Source organism: Ovis canadensis, chromosome 12 (assembly GCF_042477335.2).
Source record: "Ovis canadensis isolate MfBH-ARS-UI-01 breed Bighorn chromosome 12, ARS-UI_OviCan_v2, whole genome shotgun sequence".
Classification (NCBI taxonomy): Eukaryota; Metazoa; Chordata; class Mammalia; order Artiodactyla; family Bovidae; genus Ovis; species Ovis canadensis.
Genome location: NC_091256.1, coordinates 70,983,847 through 71,006,645, shown reverse-complemented (window position 1 = coordinate 71,006,645; position 22,799 = coordinate 70,983,847). Strand labels below are relative to the sequence as shown.

At 38.0% G+C, this 22,799-nt stretch overlaps 1 protein-coding gene across 4 annotated transcripts in view; it reads right to left on the bottom strand.

Annotated features, from left to right (window-relative positions):
- The window catches only part of RALGPS2 (Ral GEF with PH domain and SH3 binding motif 2), a 160,102-nt gene that overhangs the window by 116,859 nt on the left and 20,444 nt on the right, over nucleotides 1–22,799 (bottom strand). For 2 of the 4 annotated variants that reach the window (XM_069546169.1, XM_069546172.1), the window contains exons 2-3: nucleotides 6,365–6,410; nucleotides 944–1,088 (exon numbers count right to left, since the gene is read on the bottom strand). In XM_069546169.1, the coding sequence (XP_069402270.1) occupies nucleotides 944–1,000 (57 nt within the window). In that variant the 5' untranslated portion in view covers nucleotides 1,001–1,088; nucleotides 6,365–6,410. The remainder of the gene's footprint in view (nucleotides 1–943; nucleotides 1,089–6,364; nucleotides 6,411–22,799) is intronic. The other 2 variants (XM_069546168.1, XM_069546171.1) reach the window with 1 other exon arrangement.

Below are 22,799 nucleotides of genomic sequence, written 5' to 3'. Positions count from 1 at the left end.
GTTACTGATGGAAGTCAGAGAAGGGGAGTGAGCTATTTTTTTTTTTACAAGTAGTACAGCAAAAGAGAAACAAGTAAACTGATTTTGTTCATATTATAAGTAAAATGCCTGGTCCATCATAAATGCTTAATAAAATTTGTAATAGAAGCCAGAGCTAAAAAATATGGAAATAATCTACATAGGAAAAATAATTGAAACTGCTGACTGAGAATATTCTAACAACAGCACGGCCTACGTAAATTGGCTTGGGCAAAATGAAGCTGAAATTACCAAGGAACTCTGAAGTCAAGGGGTAAAAGCATCAAACATTATTTTCTCATCCTCTATGGTAAGGATGAAATAAAGGGGAAATACAGAAGCTAGATGCTGAAAGTATTAAGGAAAGCAGGCAAGTACCCTAGATCTACAGACAAAGCAAAAAAAAGGGGGGGGGGGTGCAGCAAAAATAAAATCATAATCCATTAACCAGAGATGAGCATCTAGTTCAGTCTTCATCTCCATCTCCAACAGTGTGAGCTACATCACCAGAAGAGCCCTTTCAGCACTGCAGCCTAACGGTTCTCCAGGCTCCTTCAGCAGGCTTGGAACCAAGGGATCTGAGTGTCAACATGGCCATTCTTTGCCCCACTTGTTCTACTGCCCTCAAGGTTCATATAATGTGAAAATGCCTTAAGAAGAAATCCGATGCATCCTTCAAAACTAAAACTAAAAAAGAGTTTTAAGTAATCATTATCTGTCAATTATATTAAGTAGGTAGGGATTAACTCCTAAAATGTATAATGAATACATGGATGGTACAATTAAAATAGCTTTAAAAAAAACTGAAAAGCCTGTAACCCTTTTCTCAAGCTATGATTTAAAATCTGTAACCAACCATAATGCTTAAAAAAAAATTAGAATGCCAGGTAAGAAATTTTACAACTAAACTTCTTAAATGTCTTACCTCAGAAGCAGTCGCAGCAATATTAACATTGCTTGCCTGCCCGTTCATTAGGTCCATGCTTCCCACAACATCAGTCCCTGACGCTATTTAGTAGCAACAGAAGGCTGACTGCTTCACGTCCAAGGCCACAAATACATTATTATTCCTGCAAAAAAAATTAACAGAAAACTTTAACAGTGCATCTTATTGGAAGTTTAAGAAAACAAATCCATACCTCTCATCATGCCCCCACATAAAATACTTCCAGTTTACCAAATTCTGTTTTTCATTTCAGTTAAATCAGTAAATCCAGTCTGAGGACAATCCTATTATGCTACTTTCAACACATATGTTCAATACATGCTACTGTTATGTTCTTTATTTGCAAAACAAACATATAACTTTTCATTTATTGTTAGAAAAAAATTTTAAGTGTTTGCTTTAAGAAAATAAAAAGTGTAAAAAAAAATCTTGCAAAGTAACACATGGCCTAACAAAATAATGTCTTAGAGATCTAAATGACATCCCTAAATCAACCATAATGAGTAAGTTTAGCATTGCTGGAAGTCTACAGTTACAAAGTTTATACGTTGATAGTTGACAAAGATATCATAAATAATTAAAAACAAATTATTATTTATAAAGATATCACATGTTATAAAAATAACACAATATATGATATATATATTTATTTGCATAGGGCTTTAAAGCTTATTGAATAGTCTCAATCCATTATCTCACTGATCTTCACAATGACGATAAGGCTAGTTAAGGAGGATTTCATTATACTCATAACACAGACACCGTCTCTGAGGACACAGGCTGGTAAATGAGGAGTCAAGAATAAAATTCAAGCCATCTGAAATTCTTGTCAAATATTTTTTCCACATTACCATATTTTTTCTACTTTACTGAAACTCAAAATGTTTACTTGTGATTCTAATCCCTTGCCACAAAGAAACTGCCTCCTAGATGGGTATACTGGTAACTATCTATCTTGGAGGCAATTTCTTCCTCTAAACAGAGTAAGGCCCCTTTCAAACTTTAAATTTCTATGATATTTTCCAGAAGAGAAATGATAAGTGTCTATCAATTAGGTATTTAAAACTGTATCTATTTTTACTGAAGTATAATTGACTTACATTATTAGTTTCAGCTATACAACATAGGGATTTGATATTTTTACACATTACAATGACCATCACAATAAGGCTCGTAACCATCTGTCACCACACAGAGTTGTTAACAATATTACTGACTACATTCCCTATGCTGTACATTATAAAATTATACCCACTTAACCAGAGCTTGAAATACTAATTCGCTTGAAATGCTAAGTTTCCTCTCTCTGGAAAAGCAATGTATGGCAGTGATTTAGAAGCACAAACTACAGGACAAAACTGCCTAAGTTTAAACCCAGTGAACTGTTTACCTTTTCTGTGCCCAATCTCCTTACCTATAAAACAGACATAGAAGTACCTACTTCACAGAGTGGTGATGAGAGATTAATACATGCAAAGCACCTAAAACAGTGCTGACACACGTGAAGAGTGCTGTTATAATAATGCACGTTCTGCCTACTCGCTACTGAATCCACACGAAGCTTAAATTCAAGAGAATCTTCTAATTAAAAAAAAAAAAATCTTAGGAATATTCCTCCGACAAAACACTTGTTGGTGGGCATCAGCAATATCCTGATGGCAGAAACAATGAATGAGAATGCCTAAACTATGTTTCCCAGATGTAGCAAAAACACGCTGCTGGTTTCCAAATGCTTAAAAATTTTTACTAATGGTGGCAGACTTTAGTCACATCCTAAATTTATCTTCATTTCTTCAGATATATCCTAACTACCTGCTACGTGCAAAACACTGTGATAGAATTTTTTAAATTACAAATATATTAGGAACAATGATTTTTAAAATAATCATTTGGAAAACCAATGTGAAAAGGAACAGAGCACATAAATACTTTAATGTACTCCAATCTACAGTATTTCATTTTATAAACTTTGTTTATTCTTAAGAATCTTACTAAGAATCATTTATATTTATGCTACTATGCAAAATGAACTTGATAATTCAAATTCTTTCTGAAGGCAATATTCAGTTTACAATGAAATGTTTTCAAACAATTTTAACTTCATTCCACATTCTGCACCTGATTAATTTAGATACCAATTCATAGATCAAGAGTGCCCCCTAGTGTTAAGAAAAATTCATCAAATCGTTAAAAGAAATGTATCCTTAGTCTAATTTACATATCAAATAAATTAATTTTATGGTTAATATTCAGAGAAGGAAATGGCAACCCACTCCAGTACTCTTGCCTAGAGAATCCTGTAGACAGAGGAGCCTGGTAGGCTGCCATCTATGGGGTCGCACAGAGTCGGACATGTCTGAAGCAACTTAGCAGCAGCAGCAGCATGGTTAATATTTACTAAAAAGCAGGTAATATACCAGGAGTAAACACTAATACATTTGTGAACTATTGAGAGTAAAGAATCACTCTATCTGCCTGCATTTAATTAAAAAGTAATTCAAATATCCTAATGAAAGCTGTCATATTTAAAACCACTATGTGAAATGAAAGGCAGCAAGCATACCTTAATGAAAGTCTTATTCTAATAATCACGTACAAATGTACTACACGTCAATAGAATTTAACAGCGTTCAAGTACAACAAAGCCTCATACAATACCATAAAAACACTGCAAGCCCCAAGAAACAGGCATGGGTTAATTTTTACAACATGTGCCTCAATACATTTCTGTGCTTTGCACACAAAAATGTTCAAATTGGATAAGACAAATACATGCTTTAATATTATTTACTTTTCCCAGTACTATGTATAAACAGCACAATCATTCACAGTAAACACCAACATCACAGAAGTGCTTTTCTTAGTTAAATTATTTCCTACTATTCTCTTCTGAAACTTCTATAGAAGGGTTTAAATCTCCAGACAGGCATAGTGCTTCAATATAATCCCCAAACATCAATACTGCTTCTTTCCAAGCAATATAATCCTCAAATACAAAACCTGAAATATGCAGATTTAGCTCCTTGCTTGAGGTCACAAGAAAGAAAGAAAAAAAAGAAAGTGGAGGCGCTCAGTCGTGTCCAACTCTGCGACTCCAGGGACTATACAGTCCATGGAATTCTCCAGGCCACAATACTGGAGTGGGTAGCTGTTCCCTTCTCCAGGGGATCTTCCCACCCAGAGATCGAACCTAGGTCTCCCACATTGAAGGTGGTTTCTTACCTAGCTGAGCCACTAGGGAAGCCCAAACCAGATTATTAAATAAGAGGCAAAATCATTCAGTCTCCTAACCCTTCACCTTCTCAATAGTATCTCCATCAAGAAGCCCAATACTTTTCATTTTATTTTTTTAGGAGAGAAAATTGTTTTATTCAAAACAAAAATACCAAGAGGGTAAAGTTAAAGTGACAACTTCTCACTAATTAATCTCCTATCATAATACCAGTTATGTATTGTTTTCTAAAATAATTTATGCTATCATCACTAGGAATATTATGTTAAAAACACTTAGTAATTTTACAAAATATACTTTAGAAGAGTTAAGCAACTATAAGGAAAATAGTGAAATGCAATTCATTAGCGCAATTTCTTTGGAAACATTCAGATAATACAGAATTGATACGCTTATACATGCTGGCTTAAATGCTCAGTAACAAAAATTAATCTCACTAAAACTCTGGAGAAGAAGAAAAAACTACATAGATTAAAAGTTATTCAAACAAACACTATTTACAACAGTGAAAACCAAAAGTGACCTTAATGCCTTTGTACATAATCACATTAAAAAATTCAAATAGACAATTATAAGGAAAAATATGAAAATAGAAATGACAATTTCAACCACAGAACCTAAATCTTATCATGATCATATAAATTTCATAAGAAAAAAAAGCAATATGGTGAAATTAAAACACCAAAATAGAAACTCAATATTTATAAGACGTCATAGCACTTGCTTTCCTTTAAAATTTATTTTTAAATAAATATTAAAGACACATTTTATATGACAATGAGGAGGGCATGACAACCCACTCCAGTACTCTTGCCTGGAAAATCCCATGGACAGAGGAGCCTGGTGGGCTACAGTCCATGGGGCTGCAAAGGGTTGGACACGACTGAGCGACACACACTTTAGTTTACATGGAAGGCACAAGGCTTGAATGGCCTGTATATCACAGCACTTTCAGCATGTATGACAGCTAAACTTTCAGCGCCTTCTTTTTTATTTAAGAAAATTAGAGATTAGTCCCAAATCCCCCAATACTTTGTTTCAATAATTACAGCCATCAAAAAACACTGATGAGTAACAAAAAAAGACAATTTTGTCTTCGACATGACTGATACTGAGCCATTTTGAGAGAAGTTTAGTAAAGAATGTGGTTGCCTCTTCAAATCATTTCTACTAGAGCACAAAACAAGATTATCTTTGGGTTTTTGTTTATAACAAGTTCAAGTTATTACAAAAGAAATAAAAAGAAAGAGGTTGTGATATACATCCATCCAGGGTTGTATGAGGTCCCCAATGCCTCCCACAAAGAGGTCATCAGTCTCCTTCCTTTATGCTTCCACTGCTCTTTTGTCAAAATTCTATTGCTCTATTTTCTCACTGATTGATGTATCTCTCCATAATGAACTTTGAGCTTCTTGATGTCAAGGACCCATATTGAAAACAAAACACAACAGAAAAACCATGATTTTTCATCTTTGCACTCAGGCACATAAACACAATACTGACCTTAACTGCCTAACTTAAGCACCTATCTGTGAAACATGAATCAATGATTGAACAAAGCAGTTGTTTTCATGACAACATTAAATAAATGTCCAATTAACAATAAACATACCGGCATAATGGCAATCAAATAATCAGTGCACACAATAATATACACATTTAAATGAATACAGGACTTCCCTGATGGTTGAGTGGTTAAGAATCCGCCTGCCAGAGCAGGGGACATGGGTTCGATCCCCAGTCTCGGAAGATTCCACATGGTGTGGGGCCACTAAGCCTGTGCGCCATAACAAGAGAAGCCACCGCAACAAGAAGCTCATGCATCCACAGCTAGAGCAGCCCCCACTCGCCACAACTAGAGAAGGGCCTAAGTACAGCAACGATGAGCTGGCGCAGCTGTGGGTTTTAAAAAAAACAACAGCACACATTTCTATTTCTAGCAACATGGCTAAGAAACGACAACAAGGGATATTTAGAGATGGGGGCTTGGACTCTGACACCAGTTGAACAGAAAAAGCAACCAAGAGATGAGGACTGAGACGCACACACTATCCTCTCTACCCCATCCACACACAAGTTTAACTAGAATAAAACCAGAGAGACTGATAGTCTGCCCAATCAGTGACAAGATGGTTTATTAAAAAATTCTGGTACAGAAAGAGAAGTACCTGCATGTCTTTGCCTGGGCTTAATATGGTGGCTGGAGGAGGGTGCCTACGAAATGAAATGAAAATCTGTTATCCTAGGCATGCTCCAGCATAAACACAGCAATTGAATTTATATTACCAGCAAGGTCCAAGACCTTCAAGACGAGATATTCACATAAAACACGTAAACAAGCCAATGAGGCTCCTGGAACCCAAAGTAGATGAAGGAAACAAAATTTGTCGGAAGTAACATTCCTTCAACCCAGGCAATGTGGAAGTCCGAAAATAAGTTCTCACTGTCAAAATCAAAATATAAATATTTACGTCAACTGTGATTAGGATGATTAGTGATTTTAGATTGTCAATGTGTTTATAAGTTTAAAATTAACCTCTATTTTATAACTTTTTAAAATAATGACCTGCGTTTATGTAAAAAAATTACTTCTTTTATAGACAATCCTATCATTTTGTTTTATACATTGAAATACACAAAACACTGCAACAATAACAAATCAAAGCTAACATTTACGGAGTGCCTGCTATCCAGTAGGTCCTGCTCTAAGCACTCTTCCACTAAAAATTCACTCAATGATCAAAACAAATCCTACAAAGTTATTACATTATATCCCTGTTTTTAGAGATGAGTGGAAAGGTAACTTGCCTAAGCTTACACAGTAGGAACAGGCAGCTAGAAGAAGAAAAAGGGAAGGAGGATGGATGGACAGAAAAACAAAAGACAGCAAAGATGGATAAACTGATGCACAGATAGAACAAAAACTTGGGGTGGGGAGGAAGGAGGTGAAAAAGAGAGGGCAAAGGAGTAGAGAGGGAAGGTAGGGGGACACAATGAGGGAAGGGGGCGTTCAAAAAAGAGAATCTAAAAGTTTTTTCTTCCTCTGAGCAGATTTATAATATGACTAGAGGGGAAACAGAAGAAATCGGGGAATACTACAACTTATTACACAGTGATTCAGCTTCAAGAGTCACATGATTTCTAGAGGAGGAAATATCTTTAGGTTTACCAGATAAGACAGGTTGAAGGGTTTGAAGAGAAAGGGGAAGTAAAACACCACCACCAAGGGTGCAAATTTAAAACCAAAGGTGGCCCAGAGAGAAAGTATGATGTGGACAGACTTGCTTAGGGGGGACAACGTTTCTGAGTTATTCTGAAAAGGTTCAAAGAAGGGACAGGACCAGACTGCAGATGGTCTCAACCATTAAAAGGAGGAATTTAGATTGGAAAGGAAAGGCGCTAGGAACCATTCAAGTTTTCTGAGTAGGGAAATGACCTTAGCAAACTAAAACCAGTATTTCAAGGATTACCATGCCAGGGGTATGCCACTGAGCTTTACAGAAGGTGAGTAGTAAAAAACACACTCTTACCTTCTGCCAAGAACAGCGAAGCACCTGAAATGATGTGCAGACCCCTTTCCTACCCAGGCTTCTCCAATCTCTGCTCTCCAGGACCCTCGCCTAGTCTCCCAGTTGTATAAAAATCCCCTGATCACACTCTATCCCCTTAACTGCCATCACCTTCACCCTCCATCACCAGCTTCTAATTCAGAATCCCTGATGCTGTGAAAATGGCAACTTCAGATGACATTTAAGAGAAAAAAATTCTAACAAAATTCATATTCATTTGTGAACACTGGCTTCACCCACCCTGAGGGGTCGTGAGAGTAGTTCAGTGGGAAAACCATAAGATATTAATACTAATTCTAGAACTTTGACTAGGTATGTGCTGTTGGGTAAATTATGTAATCTCTGAACTTTGATTTCTCTGTGTATAAATAAGAGACAATGGGCTTCACGGGTGGCTCAGTGGTAAAGAACCTGCCTGTCAGTGCAGGAGATGGAGTAGACACAAGTTTGATCCCTGGGTCAGGAAGATCCCCTGGAGGAGGATACAGCAACCCACTCTAGTATTCTTGCTGGAATAATCTCATGAAGAGAGGAGCCTGGAGGCTACAGTCCATGGGTTGCAAAGAGTCGGACAAGACTGACAACTCATGCATAGTAATAAGAAACAATAAAGTGTACCTCAAAGTGATTTTGGGAGAATTAAATGTAATCAAATAGGAAAAACTCAATGCATGTAGAAATGGTGAGTGTAATAGCAAGAACACAAATTTTGGAGTTGGAAAGCCCTGGGCTCAAATTCTAGCTTGGGCACTTGCCAGCCAGCTGTAAGGCGTTGGGCAAGGAACTTTGCTAATATTTAGACAGAGGCTCAAAGTCCATCTATCAGTGATGGGCTTAAAACAAAACAAAACAAACATAAAAACAAGCAACTCACCCCCTTCCCCCGCAAAAAAAACCCATAAAAAATCATAAGGAGAGGAAGAGGCAGATCTCAAATGACTCTTCTTTAAAATTCCAGAAGCATGTGAAAATTACAATATAAATTAATGAATTAGAAAAAATGGTAAACCATGCCTCTAAATGAACCATTTTGAAAGCATATTTTAAGACACAAGTACACTGGAAATTTACTGAACAATAAAAATTTTTTTTACATAAAAAATATTCTTAGAAGTGCTATGTAATAATAACTGCTATCTTTCAGCACAAGAAGGAGATAAACCTACAAAACAGTCTGCAACACTAAATCACTGCATTTAATGATGAGAGGTCTCTTAGGAGAGACACCACTTTGCATGCTGGCTGACTAACTTCCAAGTGTAAATTAAACATGAATGTTATAAATTATTTTATAAATTTATTCAAAAGTCCACTGAAATTATCCCATGTGTCCTTAGTAGTGCAGAATAAGTGATAAAATATTCTAAGCTATACTTAATTCTTAATCAAAGGATAACAAGCATTTTCAAACAACAGTAATTCACATGGACAAGAACACCCTGAAACTGTAAGAAAAACAAGATGTGCTGGAGAAGCTTCAATCACTGTAAGCCAACCACAAAGACAGGTTTAGCAATTTCACACACCACCCAGGTTGCGGGGGAAAAAAGAGACAGTGTTTAAATTAATCTACATATTTAGAAATCTTCTGTCAAAAGAACTTAATAAACTGTTTCCCAGCAAGACTGTTTACTTGATCACTTACCAAATTATTGTTTAAGTTTAAACATCTCTATGTTTTTTTCCAGGCATGTATTTTATTTAGAAATACTTTAGATACATATTTAAGATGTGTGAGAAAGATTATTTTCAAAACAAAGTAAGCTGAGACCTTAAATTAGAAGGAAGAAGACAGGGATAGCAGAAAAGTATTTCACTTAGCACACTGCCACTTTAACAGCCTTCCTGAAGTAGGGTTAAAGCATACATTACAGGCAATGATGAAAACAAACTAGCCCACTTAAACCTCACATCTAAAGACTCAATATAAGTTTTTCAGATATAATTTTGTTGCATTTCTACTAAATTGTACATATAATGGGATGAACCATTTATAAACTGGCCCACGGGTGCACAGAAAAGTTGTATTTCTGTGTACCTAAACGGCCTAAAACTATCTATCTGTAAGGGAGGAGAGGCTTTCAAATTAGATATTAAAGGGGAAAAATCTATTAAGTAATGCCTTTAAAGGTTATACTCAATCTCTAGCATAAAATGTTCATAATCTACCAAGATTCTAATACTTAAGAGGGGATTTCCCCGGTGGTCCAGTGGCTACGACTCTGCGCTCCCAATACAGGGGCCCCAGATTTGATCCCTGTTCAAGGAATGAGATTCCACATGCCACAATTAAAGATCGTGCGTGCTGCAAGGAAGATCGAAGATCCCGTGTACAGCAACTAAGACCCAGTGCAGCCAAATAATTAAAAAATAATAATAATAAAGAGCTCCAAGATCTCCTATATGACTTGGCCCAAAATTCCATTAACAGAACGGACGCTCCAGGCAAAAAGATACACTGTCCCTCAAACATCTGTTTTTGTGTTTTGGTGGGTCTGTGTGCATTCTGGTCAGAGGCTCAACTCAGAAGACTAGCCTGTAAACGTCCATTTAATTCATAAGACTATATGTTATTTGAAAAAACAAACAAACATACTGCACAATATTAGCAAATAAAGCATAAAGACAAGTCAACTTAATCAGAAGTACATTTACGTATTTGGCAAAAGTGTGTTGTTGTAGGCCTAGAAATGATTAGAGAAAGGAACTCAGCCTGTTAGTATTCAAACAGTGGGAGAGAAAAACAGCATGGTGAGTCAGTGTGGCAGGAGCAAGGCAGGCATCAGAACTCTATGTCCAAGCCAAGATTTCAGGCGGGGCAACAGTACAGCAGAGCCTCCCTTAAGACACGAGGGAAAAGGGTCTATAGACAAGGGCAGGGAATTCCCTGGCGGCCCAGTGGTGGGGACTCTGCGGTCTCATAGTCGAGGGCCTGGGTTCAATCCCCAGTCAGGGAACTAAGATCCCACAAGCCAAAAAGATTTTTTCAAAAAGGAATAAATAAAAAGGAGGACAATTAAACAGCCTGGACATTCAGGAGATTCTTAAACCTGAAATGTGAGGCTGATTGAACACCACTGAACGATCCATAGGCAATGGAATACCATGCAGTCACTAAAGAACAAATCCTCAAGGACACATGCAGAAATGTCCACAACTTACTGCTAAATCAATAAAGCAATGTGACAAAACGGGCATTTGAGGTATAATCCCTTTCGGCTGTCATTATCACTGCAGCATAGAAGAGAACTTGTACCAACAGACTAAAATGTGGCTGTCTCCAGGTTTACACATCAAGTTTTCCCTAACTTTGGCTTACCGGTATATTTTAAATTTTCCCACAAAGACTTCAATTTTTGAAAAGTAAAACAAAAAAACAAAAACACAAAAAACAAACCCAAAAAACCAGTGTCTTCTCACAGACTGCTTATTAGCTGCAAGAGGAAAAATAAGCAAGTATACTGTGATGAAACTGGACAACGCCTTGACCTGAGGAGCAGACAGACATCGTGTGTCTCTCATGGGATACTCTGGGACACACCACTTAGGAGCTGCGACTGCACAGTTCAGTTCAGTTCAGTCGCTCAGTCGTGTCCGACTCTTTGCGACCCCATGGACTGCAGCATGCCAAGCCTCCCTGCCCATCATCAACTCCTGGAGTTTAATCAAATGTATGTCCATTAAGTCAGTGTTGCCATCCAACCATCTCAACCTCTATCATCCCCTTCTCCTGCCTTCAATCTTTCCCACCATCAGGGTCTTTTCCAGTGAGTCAGTTCTTCATATCAGGTGGCCAAATTATTGGAGTTTCAGCTTCAACATCAGTCCTTCCAATGAATATTCAGGACTGATTTCCTTTAGGATTGACTCGTTGGATCTCCTCGCAGTCCAAGGGACTCTCAAAAGTCTTCTCCAATACCACAGTTCAAAAGCACCAATTCTTCAGAGCTCAGCTATCTTTATAGTCCAACTCACACATCCATATATGACCACAGGAAAAACCATAGCTCTGACTAGATGGACCTTTGTTGGCAAAGTAATGTATCTCTGCTTTTTAATATGCGGTCTAGGTTGGTCAAACTTTTCTTCCAAGGTATAAGTGCCTTTTAATTTCATGGCTGCAGTCACTATCTGCAGTGATTTTGGAGCCCCCCAAAATAAAGTATCTCATTGTTTCCCCATCTATTTGCCATGAGGTGACTGGACCAGATGCCATGATCTTAGTTTTCTGAATGTTGAGCTTTAAGCCAACTTTTCACTGTCTTTCACTTTCATCAAGAGGCTTTCCAGTTCCTTTTCACTTTCTGCCATAAGGGTGGTGTCATCTGCATATCTGAGGTTATTGAGATTTCTCCTGGCAATCTTGATTCCAGCTTGTACTTCATCCAGCCCAGCATTTTGCATGATGTACTCTGCATATAAGTTAAATAAGTAGGGTGACAATATACAGCCTTGACGTACTCCTTTTCCTATTTGGAACCAGTCTGTTGTTCCATGTCCAGTTCTAACTGTTGCTTCTGACCTGCATACAGATTTCTCAAGAGGCAGGTCAGGTGGTCTGGTAGTCCCATCTCTCAGAATTTTCCACAGTTGATTGTGATCCACACCGTCAAAGGCTTTGGCATAGTCAATAAAGCAGAAGCAGATGTTTTTCTGGAACTCTCTTGCTTTTTCCATGATCCGCGGATGTTGGCAATATGATCTCTGGTTCCTCTGCCTTTTCTAAAACCAGCTTGAACATCTGGAAGTTCATGGTTCATGTATTGCTGATGTCTGGCTTGGAGAATTTTAAGCATTACTTTACTAGCATGTGAGATAAGTGCAATTGTGTGGTAGTTTGAGCATTCTTTGGGATTGGAATGAAAACTGACCTTTTCCAGTCCTGTGGCCACTGCTGAATTTTCCAAATTTGCTGGCATATTGAGTGCAGCACTTTCACAGCATCATCTTTCAGGATTTGAAAGAGCTCAACTGGCTTTGAGCTCTCCACGATTCCATCACCTCCACTAGCTTTGTTCTTGGTGATGCTTCCTAAAACCCACTTGACTTCACATTCCAGGATGTCTGGCTCTAGGTGAGTGATCACACCATTGTGATTATCTGGGTCATGAAGATCTTTCCTGTACAGTTCTTCTGTGTATTCTTGCTACCTCTTCTTAATATCTTCTGCATCTGTTAGGTCCATACCATTTCTGTCCTTTATCGAGCCCATCTTTGCATGAAATGTTCCCTTGGTATCTCTAATTTTCTTGAAGAGATCTCTAGTCTTTCCCATTCTATTGTTTACCTCTGTTTATTTGCACTGATCACTGAGGAAAGTTTTCTTATCTCTCCTTGCTATTCTTTGGAACTCTGCATTCAGATGGGTATATCTTTCCTTTTCTCCTTTGCTTTTCGCTTCTCTTCTTTTCACAGCTATTTGTAAGACCTCCTCAGACAGCCATTTTGCTTTTCTGCATTTCTTGTTTTGGGGGATGGTCTTGATCCCTGTCTCCTGTACAATGTCACGAACCTCCTTCCATAGTTCATCAGGCACTCTGTCTATTAGATCTAATCCCTTGAATCTATCTCACTTCCACTGTGTAATCGTAAGGGATTTGATTTAGGTCATACCTGAATGGTCTAGTGGTTTTCCCTATTTTCTTCAATTTAAGTCTGAATTTGGCAATAAGGAGTTCATGATCTGAGCCACAGTCAACTCTCCATCTTGTTTTTGATCACTGTATAGAGCTTCTCCATCTCTGGCTGCAAAGAATATAATCAGTCTGATTTAAGTATTGACCATCTGGTGATGTCCATGTGTAGAGTCTTCTCTTGTGTTGTGGGAAGAGAGTGTTTGCCATGACCAGTGTGTTCTCTTGGCAAAGCTCTATTAGCCTTTGCCCTGCTTCATTCTGTACTCCGAGACCAAATCTGCCTGTTACTCCAGGTGTTTCTTGACTTCCCACTTTTGCATTCCAGTCTCCTATAATGAAAAGGACATCTTTTGGGGGTGTTAGTTCTAAAAGGTCTTGTAGGTCTTCATAGAACCGTTCAACTCCAGCTTCTTCAGCGTTACTGGTCAGGGCATAGACTTGGAATTACCGTGATATTGAATGGTTTACCTTGGAAACGAACAGAGATCATTTTGTCATTTTTAAGACTGCATTTCGGACTCTTTTGTTGACTATGATGGCTACTCCATTTCTTCCAAGGGATTCCTGCCCACAGTAGTAGATATAATGGTCATCTGAGTTAAATTCACCCATATCCTGAACCTAATCTCAAAGAAATAGGCAAACCTAAACTGAAGTATGGTCTACAGATGCAGTCTTTTAAAAATGCCACTGTTATGAGACACTAAGAAAACCCGAGGAACCATTACAAATGAAAGAAAACACCAAGACACATGATAACTACACCCGCTGTACTGGACTACAATAAGTGCTATAAAGACGTTATTGGGGGCAATTCAGAAACCAGAATACAGACTGCAAATCAAAGTACTGTATCAGTTTCCTGTATTCAATAACTATATTGTGGTCATATAAAAAAAATAAATTTGCTGTTAAGAAATATAATTGAAGTATTAAGAGTATGAGGTATGAAAACTAATCCCAAATATTTCAGAAAAACAGCATATATGTGTGTATGAGGGAGAAATAAATCAATTACAAAGTAAACAGGGCAAAATGTTGAAAATTGGTGAATTTGTATAGAGGGTAAACAGGAGCTTTCTTTACTACTCTCATAATTTTCTTTTTGGTTTGAAAGTCTTTCAAAGTAAAAAGTGGAGGGAATCCTACAAGTTCTTCTGAGTTATACAAAACTTTCTTGGCCTTAAAATCTTCATTTCATAGTGTGTGTATGATCAGTCACGTCCAACTCTTTGTGACCCCATGGACAGCAGCCCAATAGGTTCCTCGGTCCATTTCCAGGCATGAATACTGGAGTGGGTTGCCATCTCCTTCTCCAAGGGATGTTCCCAACCCAGGAATTGAACCTGCATTTCCTGTTTCTCTGTACTGCAGGCAGATTTGTTACCACTGAACCAGTGGGGAAGTCCCCAAAATCTTCAACTTGCAAAATTTCAAAGAATAAGGTACATTTCTAATAAAAAGTATAACTCTTTCCACCAATAGATGGCGTTAGTGGCCATTTATTTAGTGTCACTTTCAACCTCAGAGCCAGAATCCATCTCGTGAACAGTGTTCTGGAACTAAGCTACATAAACCCTCAAATATTTCTGCCTCATGCTACTTACTACCAAGAATAACACAGATGAACATTATTTAAGAGGTGGAAAGGTACTTTGGAGATCTCCACTTGGAGTACATTTCAAAGCTCCAGGTCTTCCTTTATTTTAATATTTGCCCCTCTCAACCCAGGGAATGCCCTTATCCTTCCAACTCCCTAGGAGAATCACTGCTGTAGTAATTTACTATAAAGCAACATGAAACCACTGTATCCTTCAAATGTGCAAGAATAAAAAGGGAAGGGAAGAAAAATGGAAGTAAAGGAAAGAAGGAGTGGGTGAGTTTGCTAACCCTTTGCTTTATTCCAATCTCCTGATTTTACAGCTAGACAACAATCTAATGGGAGGGAGGTCATGTGATCTGGCCAAGCTCACATCATTAAAGGGACAGGTAGCTCTTAAACACAAGCCTTCTATTTGCTAATCCTTGGTGCTTTCTACAATGCCAAATTACCCTCTTCCTACTAATCCTTAACTGGATGTTTAAGCACTGTGGAAATGTGGGAGTGGTAGAGGGTAAAATATCTGGTTTCTCTCTTTTCACTTCTAATAGAAGTTCATTACGTAAACATGATGACAAAGGAAAACACCATGTACAAAGGCTAGGGACAGTGAAATCCTTTGTCACTGGCATTCAGGGAACCGTCAATAGTGGAGTACAATATAATTAGAGGGTAAAATGTAAAAAAGAGTCATGGGAAGCATCAGGAAGTGAGTCTGGAGAAGCTGGTATAAAGGGCAACGTTTGCCACAGTAAAAACAAAAGCTTGGACTGGAGGCAATAAAAAGACAGTCCTTATAAATGGGACTATTAAATTACAGGATCTTACAAGTCTCATTAAGAAGATATACACACATACACAGTGATAGAAAGACATTCCTGTTGAATTCATAAACCTCAACAAATGGGTACCTGTGTAATTACTTCAAGTACAACAGATCCTCAATGTTTAAGAGTGATCTGTCCCAAGACATCTTGAAATATCCTCAAATTTGAGAATGTTACTATAGTATACAGCACATTAAAGTATAACTAATTTTTTTTACTCCAACAGACTTTCAATGATTCTTAAAAACCCTGAAATGATGTGGGAAATTCTGAAAGAGATGGGAATACCAGACCACCTGACCTGCCTCTTGAGACACCTATATGCAGGCCAGGAAGCAACACTTAGAACTGGACATGGAACAACAGACTGGTTCCAAATAGGAAAAGGAGTACATCAAGGCTGTATGTTGTCACCCAGCTTATTTACCTTATATGCAGAGCACATCATGAGAAACACTGGGCTGGAAGCAGCACAAGCTGGAATCAAGATTGCCGGGAGAAATCTCAATAACCTCAGATATGCAGATGACACCACCCTTATAGCAGAAAGTGAAGAGGAACTAAAAAGCCTCTTGACGAAAGTGAAAGAGGAGAGGCAAAAAGTTGGCTTAAAGCTCAACATTCAGGAAACGAAGATCATGGCATCCGGTCCCATCACTTCATGGGGAATAGATGGGGAAACAGAAACAGTGTCAGACTTGATTCTTGGGGCTCCAAAACCACTGCCGATGGTGACTGCAGCCATCAAATTAAAAGATGCTCACCCCTTAGAAGGAAAGTTATGACCAACCTAGATACCATATTCAAAAGCAGAGATATTACTTTCCCAACAAAGGTCCATCTAGTCAAGGCTATGGTTTTTCCAGTGGTCATGTATGGATGTGAGAGTTGGACTGTGAAGAAAGCTGAGTGCCAAAGAATTGATGCTTTTGAACTGTGGTGTTGGAGAAGACTCTTGAGAGTCCCTTGGACTGCAAGGAGATCCAACCAGTCCATCCTAAAGGAGATCAGTCCTGGGTGTTCATTGGAAGGACTGATGCTGAAGCTGAAACTCCAGTATTTTGGCCACCTCATGCGAAGAGTTGACTCACTGGAAAAGACCCTGATGCTGGGAAGGATTGGGGGCAGGAGGAGAAGGGGATGACAGAGGATGAGATGGCTGGATGGCATCACTGACTTGATGGACATGAGTTTGAGTGAACTCCGGGAATTGGTGATGGACAGAGTCCTGGCATGCTGTGATTCATGGGGTTGCAAGGAGTTGGACACGACTGAGCGACTGAACTGAACTGAACTCAATCTCTAGTTATTTGCAAGTTGCAAAGCAGACTCTTCTACATCATGAATTTATTAACCCACCACAGAATCTTACAATTTACCCCAAATTCCTCTTTCTAGATGTACTCTCTTCTACTTCTCTTTGATCACCAGAAATAGTTGCCTCCTGCAGTACAAACAGTTCTCGCATCAAAAGTTTCTACACAAAAAAACCCAGAGAATAACAAATGTGCCTACCAGTGGCAGACTAGGACCAATATGTGCCCAGCAAAATTACAAATTATCAGGTCATACACCCTCCCAGTCATTCACCGAACAGTGAAAACCATAAGTGTTAATTTGCGAAAGATGGGGCTCTATTCTAGCAGCAACTGACTAGCCAAAAAAAAGCATCACATACTTTAGTAGCAAAGACCCACTGGCCTTTTAAAAGCAGCAATGCCTGTAACAATATAAATATTAGCATAGCAACTTGTAGCTTACAACACACACCTTACCACAATTTTGGCAGAAGGATTTCAAGCAATCTTGTATTACTAGATTTACAGCCTAGTTTTCCATTCAGACATTTTATTAAGAACCGAGAGTACTGGATCTCCGAAGATGTTTGCTCCTGCATCCTGGGGCCACCCAGTGACCAGAGGAAGGGAATTGCCTGCATAAAGACTGAGGTGCTATAGGGATTGAGACATTCTTCATTGATTTTAATAGCCCCCTGAGATAAATATTATTACATTCAACTTAGGAAACAGGCTCACGGAGGTTAAGAGGAGGAATATCTCTTATGAGTAAGGAACTCTCTCCTAGAATTTTCCTTCTTCCATCCTTATCCATACCTTTCCCTTCCAAAGGGAAGGATTCTCTGCAAGTCTCAGTCACTATAATTCCTCCATATTTACTTATGTCTGTCAAGGAGGAAAGGTGAGGATGGCTTTCACAGAGAACCTGATATTTGAGATGAGCCTTAACAAGCAAATGTTGGGCAGATGGAGGGTAATGGTAAGGACATTCTTGACAAGAGTAAATAATACCTGCAAAGACAGAAGAATGGAAGAAATTGGCATGTCAGGACAATGCTGGTTAATGTGTTGCAGAAAAAGTGTGCATGCATGTACGTGTGCGTGTGTGTACAGAAATGAATAATCTATGAAGACAGACTGGAGGAAGATCACAAAATATTAACAACAGCCTGGGAAGAAACATGCACTTTACTCTCTAAATCAAGGTTTCTTAACTGAGAGATCATGCATTAAACCCTAGGGCCATGAAATGCCCTGCTCCCCAAAGTATGAAAACTGTGTGATAAACACACACACACACACACACACAAGATCATTTTCCTGGATCTGTAGCTATCAAACGATTTTCAAAGGAACTCAGAAATAAAAAGTGGTTAAGAACCACTATTCTGAATGACTGGGAATCACTGTGTAACTTTTTATAGGCAGAGATGTGTGCCATAACACTTTCATTTTAGAAAGGTAGCTGGCAACATCTGCGGAAGTTGATGGATTAGAGAGAAGAACCCTTAAAAGCAGAGAGTGATAAGAAGGTATTACCCTGCTCCAGCCAAGAGGTTATAAGTACTTCTATTAAACACACACACACAACCTAATTTCAGAGACTTTTCAAAGGTAAACTTGCTAGAATTTGTTGACCACCTGCATATGGGTTGTAATGGAGAAGGGAACCAAGCCTTTTTTTTTTTTTAACTCTAACTAAAGAATTAAAGAGCTAACTCTCTTTCTCAGTTAAAGCTCCTGTCATCCACTTTCCCCACACCATCATCAAGAAAAGCCATTCAATACAGCAGAGCAGCTGCAAGTGACAAGGTACCTCTTTCTTCCATCTGCAACCAGCCACCACTGGGAAACTAACCAGAAATGCCAAATGTTCCAAAGAGAAAATGCTGATGGCTTACAACAGGGGTTGGCAAACTATAATTTACAAGCTGGACCCAGGCTTATTTTTGTAAATTACATTTTATTGGGACACGGCCACACTTCTTTATTTCTGTACTGTTTATGGTTCCTTTTATGCTACAAAGGCAGACCTGAATAGATGCAACACAGACTGCATGGCCAACAACAAAAAAAAAAGCCTAAAGTATTTACTATCTGGGGCCTTGATGGAAAGTCAGCCAACTCCTGGCCTAGAACAAAAACAGGGATAGATTCTATCTCAGAAAGTACTCCTTCAGTACAACAGGTGGGATTAACATGTAGAAGGCGGCTATGTGTGGACCAAATTCAACTGTGTAACATCAATCTTCTGGGTGCAGCTGTAGATATATTTGTATTAGCAGCAAACTACTTACCAAACTGAATATACAAAATTCCTAGTATCCTTCTATTTGAAAAACTACCACTTCTCATAAGGTAACATATTAAGGGCCAATGTTCTCAACCCAATTCAAACCCCTGTTCATTTCATTCTTCCACTAAAACTTATTTTCTCTCTCCCCTAGGTTCTCTTTTTTTTTTAAAGTAACAAGAAAACAAAAACACACTAACATCTAAGCATCACCATGTAAACTGATGAAATTCTCCAATCTGAGAACCTGGGTCTCGGCCTATCTGTGGAATATTGGCAAAAAGGCAGCAAAATAGCCATTTGTAATTAGCAAATCTTAAACGTAAATTTCAGATTATTTCAAAAACGAAATTTTAGTTCATCCATTAAAATTAAGCTCTACTGGTGGCCTCTACTAGACTAGGCTGGGAAATTACATGTATGGTGGTGGTGGTGTTTTAAAACCATTTTTAAGTTTTTATTTATTGGCTGTGCCAGGTCTTAGTTGTGTCATGCAGGATCTTTGTTTGGCACATGGATCCTCCAGTTGTGGTGCGTGGGTTCAGTAGTTGCAGCAAGTAAGCTTCGTTTTTCTGTGGCATGTGGGTGGGATGTTAACTCCCTGACCAAGGATCAAACCCATGTCCCCTGCAGTGCAAGGTGGATTCTTAACCGCTGGACCACCAGGGAATTTCAAAAAATGTATATTTTTTTCTAAATGGTATGAGAACACAAACTTCAACATATCCAAACTGATCAACTCCCCACAGTTATATAAAAATTATTTCAAAAATAAGAGTCTCACAAATACATCTACACACATTCCCCAAAATCTAAGACACAATGTTCTCCGAAGGATTTTATTAAGCAACTTGTTTTATCAAGAATATGTTCAACATCAGTTCAGTTCAGTCGCTCAGTCGTGTCCGACTCTCTGCAACCCCATGAATTGCAGCACGGCAGGCCTCCCTGTCCATCACCAACTCCTGGAGTCTACTCAAACTCATGTCTGTCGAGTTCAACATAGGAATGTATAATAACACAGGTTTCAAATAATAAGCAGCTAAATAGATTTTAGATACTCTATACTAGGATTTCTTAACCTTGGCACTACTGATATTTGGGACTAGATAATTCTGTATGAGGAGGACTTTGGCTATGCATCACAGGCTGTTTGGTAGTATCTATCCACTAGATGCCATTAACTAGTTTTGGCAATCAAATATCTCCAGATACTACCAAATGTCCCCTGGGGGACAAAACTGCCTCATTTGAGAACCACTTCACCAAATGAATTAAATTTTTTTTAATTTTTATTTTAAAAAACACATTTAATGGTAGATATTGCTTTGCAAGTCAATTGTTTCACAGACATGTTAGGTGTCCAAGCTGGAAGGAACCCTGGAAATCATGTGGTCCAAACCATACACGTTACAGGTGAGAAAAATAAGGGCCACAGAGGGCCACTGAAACAGTTGTGATCTGAAGAGAGACAGAAGCCCATGATCCCCAGTTCCAGGTCAGGATACCAGGAGGACCGAAGAACCAACTCAATTCCACAGGTGTTTACTAAGCATCTCTTAGTATTTTTCAAAGGGCACACACTTTAATTTGATGGAGTTCAACTCATCAATGTGTTGTTTTATGGGCTGTGCTTTTGGTGTTGTATCTAAGAAATACTTACCTAAATCAAGGTCACAAAGATTTTGCCCTATTTTTGTCTCCCATGTTTTATAACTTCAGGTTTTACATTGAGGTCTATGATTCATTTTGATTTGATTTTTGTATATAGTGCAAGGTATAGATGGAAGTTCATTTGCTTATATATATATATCCAATTGAGCCAGCATCATTTTTTTAACAGACTATCTTTTCTTCAATGAATTACCTTTGTACTTGCATTAAAATTCAGTTGTCCATATATTTATTGGACTTTTTTCTGGACTCTTCTATTCCACTGATCTATTTCTCAGTCTTGATACCAATACTACACTGTTTTGATTACTTTAGTTCTGCAATGAATTGTGATATCAGGCAGTATTAGCTCTCCAATCTTGTTCTTCTTTTTCAAAGTTGTTTTAGATATTCTGGGTCCCGGCCATTTCTACATGAATTTCAGAATCACCTTGTCAATTTCTACAGAAAAAGCCTGCTAAGATTCTGACTGGGCTTGCAGGGAATCAATAACTCAACTGGGGAGAGCTTTCACCTTAGCAACAATGAGTCTCTGACCCCACGCACAAAGAATGTCTCCTCACTTATCTGAATGTTCTCTAATTTTGCTCAGCAATGCTGTGTAGTTTTCAGTATTGCATACATATTGCTATTGTCAATGGTTATGAGTTGTATTAAATTTCAAATTGTTTGTTGCTAGTATAAAGAAGCGCAATTGATATTTCTACATTGACCCTGTATCCCATAACTTTACAAAACTTAGCAGTTCTAGCAGTTTCATAGGTTCCATCAGATTTTCTAACAGTTGTGTTTAAAAAAGAAAAAAGAGATACTTTTCCTTTTTCCTTTCCATTCTAGGTGCCTTTTATCTTTTTTGCTTGCTTGACTGTAGTGTCTAGAATTTATAGTACAGTGTGGAACAGAGGTGGTGAGTGTAGACAATGTTGTTTCTGGTCTCAGGGAGAAATCATTTGGTTTTTCCATCATTAAAAATACATTATCTGTAGTTTTGGGGGGGATATGCTCTTTGTTGGGTTGAAGAAGTTCCTTTCTAATCTTGTGGTGCACAGGTATTATCTGGAATGGACCTAAGACTATTAAATGTTTTTATTTTTGCATTTATAGAGATGATTACATGGTTTTTCTTTTTTAGTTGGTTCATAGAGTGAATTACATTTACTGCTTTTTAAATGTTAAACTAACCTTGCATTCCTTAATTATTACTCTACTTGGTCATTATATATATATTTTAATAAAATATTGCATTCAATTTCCTATAATTTAAAACTTTTGCATGTGGAATATTTTTGTGCAGACTTCTTTTCTCATAAAGTCTATGTCTTGTATAAGTATAAGGGTTACGCTGGCCTCACAAAGAAAATTAGGAAGCACTTCCTCCTCTGCAATTTTTTCAAGTGTTTGTATGGAAGTGATATAATTTATTTCTTAAATGGTTAGTAGAATTCACCATCTGGGCCTAAATGGTGTTTTGGGGGGAATATTTAAATGACAAATTCAATTTTTCTAATAGATTACACAGCCATTCAGGTTGTCTACTCCTGAGTATATGTCTTTGAACAATCTTTTTCCTGTTACAAAATTTACAGACATAATGCTGTCTATAATACTTTCCTGTTGTCCTTTCATTATCTGTAGAATCTGTAATGATGATAACTGTGAAAGCCTGGTTAAAGCTTTATCCATTTTACTGATGTTCCCAAAGAAGC